Source organism: Ostrinia nubilalis, chromosome 25 (assembly GCF_963855985.1).
Source record: "Ostrinia nubilalis chromosome 25, ilOstNubi1.1, whole genome shotgun sequence".
NCBI classification, from domain to species: domain Eukaryota; kingdom Metazoa; phylum Arthropoda; class Insecta; order Lepidoptera; family Crambidae; genus Ostrinia; species Ostrinia nubilalis.
In genome coordinates, this window is record NC_087112.1 from 1612921 (window position 1) to 1624064 (window position 11144).

At 33.0% G+C, this 11144-nt stretch overlaps 1 protein-coding gene across 2 annotated transcripts in view; it reads left to right on the forward strand.

Annotated features, from left to right (window-relative positions):
- The window catches only part of LOC135084310 (potassium voltage-gated channel protein Shal), a 126189-nt gene extending 120256 nt beyond the window's left edge, over positions 1-5933 (forward strand). For both annotated transcript variants that reach the window (XM_063979111.1, XM_063979110.1), the window contains one exon: positions 1974-5933. In XM_063979111.1, the coding sequence (XP_063835181.1) occupies positions 1974-2086 (113 nt within the window). In that variant the 3' untranslated portion in view covers positions 2087-5933. The remainder of the gene's footprint in view (positions 1-1973) is intronic.
- Positions 5934-11144: the final 5211 nt, after the last annotated feature.

Genomic DNA, 11144 nt, shown 5'->3' on the forward strand with positions numbered 1-11144 from the left:
AATTATCTAACTTAATATCGTAAGTGAAAACGGTTATCTTGACAATAAGATAATCAAATCAATAGGTTTATTAATTTGCGTCAGTTTTTGAGAATGTATACAACAAAGATATTCGACATCCATCTGTATACATCGCTAATTTAGGTAGTATACTCATATTTGAAGAGAAATTATTTTTTTAGTTTCACACATTACACGCTATTGGGTCTACAATTATTACAAATATATTCAACCAATAAGCATGTATGCACACAAAATATCGTTTTGTACATCACACAACCACTGCTACTTGCTATCACTACCTTTTGATACACTTTACTAAGTTTTATTTCTATCGTATCAGTGTTTTATTTGTATTTGAGATTGACTACATATTTTGGATACACTACATTTTTATTTATGCCGAAAATGTTTAACATTTTAATATCCCTTACAAATTTTTAGATGCTTTAAAATTATTTATGATTAATTCTGAAGCAGGTATCCAGCTTTAAGACAGAATTTTAAATATTTTTGGCAAATTTAAAAATAGTACTACAAGCTAGCTTTTTGGTGTCCAGCTTATTTGAAAATGTGTATGTAAAATATTGTCGTGTAGTTAGTGTATGTAGGTAGGTTGAATATACACACACATATTATTTGAAATTGTGTATTTCAGGTACAATATAATTGCGTTTACCGCCTTCTTTGTCGCTAAGTGAGGGCGGCTTATAATACTTTCTATTATTTTTTTCGTAATTTGTTTGAATAAGTTAAAGAAGTAATATAACGGCATCTAAAATTTATTATACAGTGTGAGTCACGTTAAAGTGTACATATGAAAATAGATGAAACTAGACCTATTTTTATCGACAAAAAAGAGGTCGAAAAATTTTTGAGATTTTTTTTTAATTTTTTATAGAATTTTTTTTCTTCCAATTTCTTATTGTAAAGAAAACGTAATAACTTTTAAACTAAGCGGTATATCCTGATAAAATAAAAACAGTAATAATGCTAAATAACAGGCGATGCTAAAAAAATACATAAAATACACAAAAAATGCCAACAAATAATAAAAAACGATACTTTTTGAAAAAAATCTGCTTAAAAATTCGTGTTTTTTTGGTTATTTGATAAATTTCTCCAAAAAATGCCCCTATAACAGGTGGTTTTTATTACTTTGTATTATTCTCTATCGTATTATCTTTGTAAAACCAAAAATCGCATGTCTCTATCCCTATCACAACATTTGCTAGGATCGTTTGAACAAAGGCCTGCCACAACATTATTCTCCGCTACAGGTAGAGACAATTTTAATTTTAACTAAAATGCTTATTTTACTTCGAAATCTTTTGTTTTTATTTGAAATCTAACTTGTCTTTATCAAAATTACAAATCTAGAGCTATTTTCAGTTTCGTTGTTAACGAAGCGTTGAATGGCGCGCTCGGAGAGGCTTAGTTCAAACGATCATTGCAAACGTTGTGATCGGGATAGAGACATGCGATTTTTGGATTTACGAAGGTTATACGATAGAGAATAATACAAAGTAATAAAAACCACCGGTTATAGGGGCATTTTTTGGAGAAATTTATCAAATAACCAAAAAAACACGAATTTAAAAGCAAATTTTTTTCAAAAAGTATCATTTTTTATTATTTGTTGGCCTTTTTTGTGTATTTTATGTATTTTTTTAGTATCGCCTGTTATTTAGCATTATTACTGTTTTTATTTTATCAGGTTATACCGCTTAGTTTAAAAGTTATTACCTTTTCTTTACAATAAGTAATTGGAAGAAAAAAAATTCTATAAAAAATTTAAAAAAAATCTCAAAAAAATTTTGACCTCTTTTTTGTCGATAAAAATAGGTCTAGTTTCATCAATTTTCATATGTACACTTTAACGTGACTCACACTGTACATCTGTATTAAAAATGTTTTATGATGACTTAACGATTAAGAAGTAATTTAAAACGTGAACTTTCTGATTTCGACAGCAAGCATGCGGCAAATACATTCCGGCTGGCAGCACGGTTCAGGGGAACCAGACTGGTGTTGCCATGGATGGGACTTATTTAGTGGAAGCATCTTTCTAGGGCCCGTCCACTAGTACTCATATGGAGAGTTACGTGTAACGCGGGCCTGGGCCTACCTGAGGCCTCCCAGGCCTCGGCGCAGCCACCGCTAGGCTCGCAGGCCAGGCCCCGCCCGCCGGGCCTCCTTGCCTGGCCCCTCACACGGCAGTGGTACGCCACAGGACTCAAAAGCCAAATCAAAGGCTGTTATGATTCGTCACCAATTACTAGGTTAATCGTTAATCTGTCTTTTAAGTCTAACATGATACTGCCTACTGATATCTGATTTGTAAAGAGGTATTGGATGGAAACTTTTGAATGGAAACACTCATATAAACACCATAGATTGAAGATGCAATGGTCTAGTCTAGAATAATGAAACGATTTCACCAGAAACAGAAAAGCTTGAAATAAGTAATTCTTATTTTCGCATTGAACAGCGAAAATAATGTGGCAGTGAAATTTAACCCTACAGTGGTCGCGCGGATTACACCCGTAATCCACTCGTGCAAATTGTCGAATATTTTGAAATCGGTCAACGCGATCGTTTTGATACTTCGTGTACTTTAAGTTGCATAGTCGCAGATCACACTTTATGACGTGTGAGCGCCAGGTCTCTTGTGGATGTGTCGCAAGGAGCCCCGTAAATGCCGATGGTCTACCCGTGTAATCCGCGCGACCAATTACGTAAGTATTTTTTAAGTTACCTTTTTTAATTAATGTGTTTGTTTTTGCATTATTAGTGTAAATTAATGCTTTATAATAAATAATTACGGCATAGATATGTATTAACATTTGTGTTTTCAATAAAATCATTGTATTTTAGATAAAAATCATGAACAATAGACAAAAAGCACAAATTGCAGAATGGCTAGAATTAATTGACAATGAAAGCGTATCTTCTGGCGACTCTTCGGTTTCTGATGAAGAAGTGCACATTCTTCCACAAGAGAACAAGTTTCTCAGACCAGTGATTAGCCATCTAACTCAGAACCATCACAGCGGAGTTTTTTAGGTCGCTACTTTGACTGCGGAAGAAAGCGAAATCAAAGTACTGGAAATACTTGTAATTCGTGCAACAAATTTATTTGTCCTTATCATTCCATGATGGCCTGTATCTCCTGTTCAAAATACAATGAATAAATAAGTGCAATTAGTACTGAATAATTTCTAAACTGCCAAAGACGACATTTTCTTGATGAAAAATGATGATTTTTATGTTTTGGTTAATTTATAAAAACTGAGAAGAACTGCTCGTTTCTTTGTTTGATTATTTCATTAACTAATACATAACAATAAATAAAAAAAATAAAGAAACATGTTTCTATAAAGAGATGTCTTCTTTTTTTACTCAATAAAATGGCTTACGCCTGTAATCCGCGCGACCATTGACGTAATATTTTTGAGCGCGACCACCGTAGGGTTAAAATGACAGATAAAAGATGGTCAGTATTATTCTTCGCACTACAAGGACTTGTTAATGTATATTTACATATGTATATAATAGTATAATTTTGTGAAGTGTTTCTATTCGAATATACATTCTTTCATTGTCCTCTCCATGGAGATTTCTTTCTTAGAAATAAAGTGAAGACAATGTATTTAAGATTTTAATATTAATGACGGATTTAACGAATCTCGCTTCTATTTTAACAACGAGATGTCGGGAATGACGATGTGTTTTATGAAAGACAAATAGTTTCAATCTTCAATATAGTCAATAGTTATTACAATCATATCATATTAGGCAGATATATTAAATAGTAAATGTTCCTCGTATATTCAATTTAAAAATGTTTCGTTTGGGATAAAAATTCCTACAGTTGTTGAAATTTCATTTGAAATTGATTTTTCAATCCCACTAGGACTCTAGTGCCTTCAAATTATTTCAATGTAATCATAATGTTATGAAATTGTTACTCTATGTTAGTGAAACATAGAAGTAGAATTATCTATGTGAATTATAGTGACATGACGTGTCACAGTGATGTGTTGCGGTCTCGCAACTAGGTTCATGATACTTCGTGGCATCCAGTGTGGATGTATACAGAAATTAGTAGAATTGACCCCTCGTTCGTATAGTATAGCTATGGACATCTTATGAATGCAATAGATCGACAATGTTGAATAGATAGATGACTTTATGTGGTTTAACTAGACTAATTTAATACGTTATAATTATATTAATAAAATGAGATGTATAATTACTTAATGTGGGTGTATTACTGCATTGAATGCATGATTTTTCGCGATGGTAATAAAATAATAGTTTTATTTGTATGTAGTTGTTATAAAACCGAATTCGATGTTCTCTTCCAAATTTTGCCACAATTTCTATTAAAGGTTAACGTATTCAATAAATTTGGTAATAATATTTAAAAATAAATATTTAAGAGTCGAGTTTAAATATTAAATCTAATAATTATATATTTCTGAATACCTTTCCGTCAAGTATTTTAGGTTTTCTTTTGTCTACCTTTATCAAACTGATTGTATGTATGTAATTATTTATAGAAATATCAGTACCCCTGTGATTATTAAGGCTGTTAATCCTGTTATAAGTTTTTTATACGCATATGCGTACCTATTCCAGATATATTTTTTTAAGAAAATCAAAATAATATCCTCTATTCTTTGACGAAAATCTTACTTACTCAAGTCTCGTACCCAAGGTTGGGTAAAATAATAATTGAAATATACAGGTTAAGTTCCTATTATATTAAATTTATGGATTTATTGTTGGATATAAGTCAAAATAATAATATTATTATCATTACTTATTTAATTTTTACTTTATCTACAGACGTGTATGCGTATATAAAACTTATATTTTACTATAAATAGGTCTATTTAAAGAAGCAGTATGTTGGAAGAGATAATAATATGAGATATTGATGCAACTGTTGTTAAAAACTATAAATTATTTACTATTATTTCAAGAATATTTATGTAAAATCACTTTTCGTATGTTCAAATTATCTTAAAATGTATAAATACTTTTTACGATCAAGTTGTTTATTATATTATATTTATGTATAAATTATTATGTTGTGTCATTTAAGTCTAAATTAATTATGTATATTTTGTTGTATACATGAGATTAACAACAGTTGTTTATATTGGGTATATAAATAAATACCTATTTTAACAGAGATTATATTGTCTTTACTGCGTACCGCTATATTATACGTAAATAGGCCTAAATATGTTGTGTTTTGTTTCAATGTTATTAATTTATTATTATATATTTTCTATGAACTCTAATCTTCATTGTTGTAAGCTCTATAGTTTAACATATTATTTTTGTGGCACTTTTATCTAAAAACATACGTCCTTTCAATTTTAATCAAAGGATAATAATATATTATACATAGTAGTATCATTTTAACTTTCAAATTATAGAAACTGGTGCCACAAAATTGATTAGATACCAATTTTATTATAGGAATGCGTTCATCTAAATTATTGTTGTCCTTTTCATACTTTATGGATTAGAAAAGGATGACTTTTAAATTTGAAAATAAAGAAGTGTATTTGGGAATTTGGTGAAGTTGTTTTAATCTATGTATAATTATGGTATCAGTGACAAAAATATTTTTTGTTGTCTAAAGACTGTATCATTTTAATTAATGTAATGTCTATATTTATTATTGGAGATGAAACATGTTGTGAATCAAGTGTATGCTGGACCAATGTGGGTTGCGAGTGTGTAGTCTGTGGTAATAGAGGTGGGTGATTGTATCGATAACATTCGTTTTTAGCTATCGATTATTCGATTATTGAAATTAAAATGTTGTAATTTAAGATCCTTGGTTATAAACCTTTAGCTTAACGGTTCTTTGTTATTTTGAGAAAAAGAATAAACTTAATTGTGTAAATAAATGTGGTGTTATTTTTTATTTTGCAAACTGAAACATACAAAACTAAAAGCACTAAATTAGGCAAAACAAACGCATAATTGGCAGGCTGGCATTTATGAGTAGGTTGCTATAAATAAATTAACCCTTAACTAGGCTCCAAAAATCATTAGTTTTCAACCGTATCTTCACAGTATAAAGTTCAAATGATCTGAGCTCTATGGCCACCAGAGCCTGGTTAAGGGTTAAGAAATTAACTTATCGAGTGTCAATGCTGGGCAACTCTCCCCCAAATTCTAAACATTCTACTGTTTTACATTATAAAATAATCTAAACTTTACAATTTATGTATCATAGCTACATCTATCGGACAACTTTGACTTTTATTGCCATTGTTGTTTTCTTTACAAAATAAAGATAACAACGCCATCTATAGCATACGTCTCATACTAACTCCCGCAAATGATTGAACTTCTAGCGACACCTGGCGGAAACTTGTTTAACAAGACACAGCGACTCTGAAAGTTGTGTTGATGCTTTTGCAAGACATTGTTACATTACACGAACAACAATAGATGGCACTGTAGTAACTATTATAATAGTGCATTTCAATTGAATATTGCGGGTAGCCTTAAAAAAATAAAAATAAGTAGGTCAGATACAAATACACAAATTCTGTCAGTTGTAGAATAAAATTGTTAGTAGTAAGACTGCCGTAAGTAAAATAAAATTTAAAAATTAAATGGATACAAAAAGTGTTTAAGTTTTTAAAGGTCCGTAAAATAGTAACAACTCTGTGACAAATAATACCTACGTAGTTTTAATTTTATTACAAAAGTGCCATCAGTCATCAGAAAAACCATAATCTTAATACTTATTAATTGTTTCAGGCCCGATTCGACCAAACTTTTATCCGAGAATAACTCTTCGTAATAACATAACTGGCACATTGACAGTTTCAATGTGGGATAAATATGTCAAAACTGACGATTTATTCTGAGATTTATATTTACTCTTGTTTGGTCAAATCCACCCTCAGTGAATTAATTGATAGCGAAGAGCTTCAATGAACACAATCAAAAAGTTCTCCGTGTATAGTTGGCTCAAAAATCAAATGCAAAACCAGTGATCCAGCATTGTAAGATGGCACGCATCGTTCAGAGGTCTGCACTCCTGGCCACCGGCAGCTTACGGGACTATTCCCACTTCTCGTTCCCACCGCTGCAACTCCTGTGTAGCCAGGATCACAGCTTGACCGCCAATAAAAACCCAACCAGTGAAGGTCAAGTTTGTCCCGAGGGAAAGTTAAGCTGTCATTGGACTCTCAACGAAATTAATCAGAAGAACATTGGAGGAGTTTGAAGTTATGGTTCGGCTTTCCACAACCACCAGCTAGCCACCGGCAGCTTATCATCATCGTGAATCGTAGGTAAGTACAAGATTTACTTTAAAATCGATATTAATTACATAATTGCGCCAACAAAATACACTGTTATTCAATACAATGTAATTTTTAACTTACTTAATAATTTATTTAATGAAGATATACCTAACAGCGTTATTTATTGCAGTATTGGTGAATTAAACTGTTAGTTTGATTTTTTTTCGCTAAATTATGTATGAACATAAAAAGTCTTACGCGTAGTTTGTATTACGAATATGTTCCGGCAAGAAAATGACTGAAATGGGTGCAGACATAGAGTATTCTCTAATGTAAATACAGAAAAGATAGTCGTTTTATAGTTTATTAAATCGTCCAGATATCGGTACAAGTTCCTGAAAAAAGATACTCCATTTGGGTCTTAAAATTGGATTAGTTTCCATATCTTTAACTTACAGACATTTATTTGTTAGAAATCATTCGTTTTATTATAACGATGACTGGAACAAAACCACACCTGCACTCCAAGTCATCCAAGAATCCCCATTTAAACTTGTCCTTACTACGGCCGACCTGCGTCCTATATTTTATTATTGATCAATAACTGTTTGATCGACAAAATAATAAGGTTTAACGTGGTTTCCTTGAAACTCTTCGGTTTTGGTTTTGTTAAACATAAAGAGAGGATTTCCCCAACAAACTGTTTAATTTAAATTGGTTCCAATAAAAATTTACTAATAGTAGGTAATTTATTATTTTGCTAACACATGAAAGTAAAAAGCTTTGGGGGCTTATTACAAAAAGTTGAAAACCATTTAGTATGGAAATATCATTTTAAACAATGTTCAACGTGCATTTTATTTTTTGCCCTTGTTTTTTATTTTTAATTATGGACATAATTTTACTACTGCAGTATTTATACAATCAAACGTAATGTGTTCAAAAGTAATCCTCTGTGCGTGTATAGTCTATTTGCTCGGAAGCAGGAAAAACACTCATTTAAGTAGGTGCATAGTAATAGGTGATTTTGACGCCCCAGTGCGCTCGCGATCGGCTCGTGGTAAAGCCACATCTTATTTACTTCCTTCATATTTGATGTGAATTACAAATTTGGAAAACTTAGGCTTACTTTTAGTTGTTTTTGAAATCGAGCCACTGTGCAGCGCTTCTTCTAAGCACTTGCCAAATGTTGGTACCGAAGCGCTGGTAGGGCAATAAGATTATGAGGCATGTGAAGGCTCCATACCTAATAGCAAAACCTTTAAAGTATTTTTTTTATATACAAATACTAGCGGCCGCCCGCGACTTCGTACGCGTGGATCCCGTTTCACCCCCTATGCCTACGTCATAACATCTACCTGCATGCCAAATTTCAGCCCGATCCGTCCAGTGGTTTGGGCTGTGCGTTGATAGATCAGTCAGTTAGTCAGTCAGTCCTTTGAGTTATATAGTATATTTAGATTGACGATTTGTAAGCACTATTTTTAATAGTCCATGCCAATAAAGGAATTTTGACTTTGACGTAACTATAACTTTAACCGGTGTTTTTGTATGGAGTTTGACAGACTTTTGACGTTTGTTACGGTTGAAATTTAGGTGGAGCAACTCAGCCTCACTGAAATAGTGACTTACTTGACATAATATGGTCCTATGTCCCCTAGATGGGGTAGTGGGCGTCCACAACCGTCCTCCATCGCGTTCGGTCTTAAGCTTCTCGCTTGATCTCGCTCCAGGTCTTGCCGATTTTCTTCACCTCGTCTGCTACAGTGCGCCGCCAAGTTTGGGGGAGATTGCGTCTGATAAAACGCCAATATCCGTTTGTCCCAACTTCCAAAAAATACTAATATTTAGACAAATTCGTCATATTAGAAAAATATAAATATGAAAGTAGCTCTATTTATCGATTAGTTTATCACTTAAGCCAATGCAATATTCATGTAACTAAAACTAAAGAATTTTGATGGTAAACATGGATCTTAAGGGTGAAATAAAGAATTAAAGTTGTACAAATTTTAATTCTCAACCCATCATTTTCTATTGTTGTCTGACAAATTGTATGCGTTTTGAGCGGAATATAGTGATACTACTGTACTGTATCATGTCACCATTTTACCTAATGGCCGCCGTCTGAAAATCAGCGTCATGTGGTATGCACTTGACACATGCTGAGACGGGGACCTTTTTGCTGCTGCAACGCCGCCTAAGTAACTGTCCCGATTAATTTTAATTTTAATTATCATTCTTTTGACTGGTTCTGTAATGTTGACCGTTTGTTTTATGTATGTATGTGTATTCATGTGGCAGCAAAATAAACGTTATTCTATTCTATTCTATTCTATGCTTCATAGTAGGTACTTATGAAGACTTTTCTCACTTTTGTGCCATCTGAAGATTTTCCCAGAATTTTCATTCAGTCTTATAGCAACTGTACAAAAATATAAATGAGCAAATATACTCAACATCAAATAAACCGCACCTTCCGCGACGCGAACTTTAAAGTTTTTTTTCTGACACAATCATGGTGCCCTAACAATATTGGTGTTATTTGAAAGCCCAATAAATATCCTTAAAGAAAAACACATTTAATTTCTTAATAATGGATTAACGTATACCATAAATGTGACTTAAAAAAGACCTCACTTGGGGCTCACCTCTGGGATCAATTAGACCAATTTTTATGGTTATAAAACCAAATAATGATCTCACGTGTCCTCTTTAACAGATGGATAGCGATTAATCCCAACTTAACAGTTTTATAGCCATAAAGTTGGCTCAAGCGTAACTACCTATTTTTTGAAGAAGTGACTCTGGATTCTTCTACAGACACATTTTTGGGGTAAAAACCTTTCCTTTAATGAAATGCAGTGTAGAACTAGGCTTTTAAATGGTGCCAATATTGGTGGGAAGTGGGGATGCATACGTTTGAAAGTGCTTGTCGCGGGAGGTGCGATTTATTTGATGTCGAGTGTAGTATATCATAGTTAACACTAATTATAATCCCAATCTTATTCGTAGGGCGACGAGAACTACTGACGAGTACCTACTAGTTACTAACAATACTTGCAGTTAGATGTAAGATAGCCAGTTCCTCCGTGGTTGAGGATTCCGGGTGAAGCTCGCTTCCACCTTCGACCTGATCATCACTTACCATCAGGTGAGATACAGGTCAAGAGCTTCCTCGTTGTGGATAAAAAAGTCTACATCGTGAACCCAATGGGTTCATGTGAGTACCTACATATATCATTATTGTTGTACCTATATTCATTATTGTTGTGTGGTTATTATAAATCTTCATGTGGCTAGCTTCAGTATTATTCGGTCTTTGCTTCTCAGTTGTACACGTCCGTCTTGATGACCTATAAGTATTGAATACAATTTTGAGGTTGCATACCAAACTCATTGGCCGCGCGCCTGGCCGGTTAGAAAATACTTTTTACTTTTTTGCGTTTTTTCATCGATTGTCACTTTTCTCTTTTGTCTTGAATTTTCTACCAAAACGAAATGTAATTTATTTTATTTGAAGCAATATAATTTTACATTTTACATTTGACAAAGCCTTTCAATTAATAAATATCCCTCGTAGTGAAAGACGTAAAGGACAATGGGCAAAATGGTACCCGGCTCCAATAGATATGCTTCTAGTGTCGTTTGAAAGGTCTTACCAAGACGAACAACTTTTACTATGGCCACCAGCCTCAGATCTGGTTGTGTTCGAAGATAAACATACTTTTTTGCAAAATGGTACCCGGCTCCAATAGTTATGTTTGTAGTGTCATTTGAAAGGTCTTACCAAGACGAACAACATTTACTATCGCCACCAGCCTCAGATCTGGTTGCGTTCGAAGATAAACATAC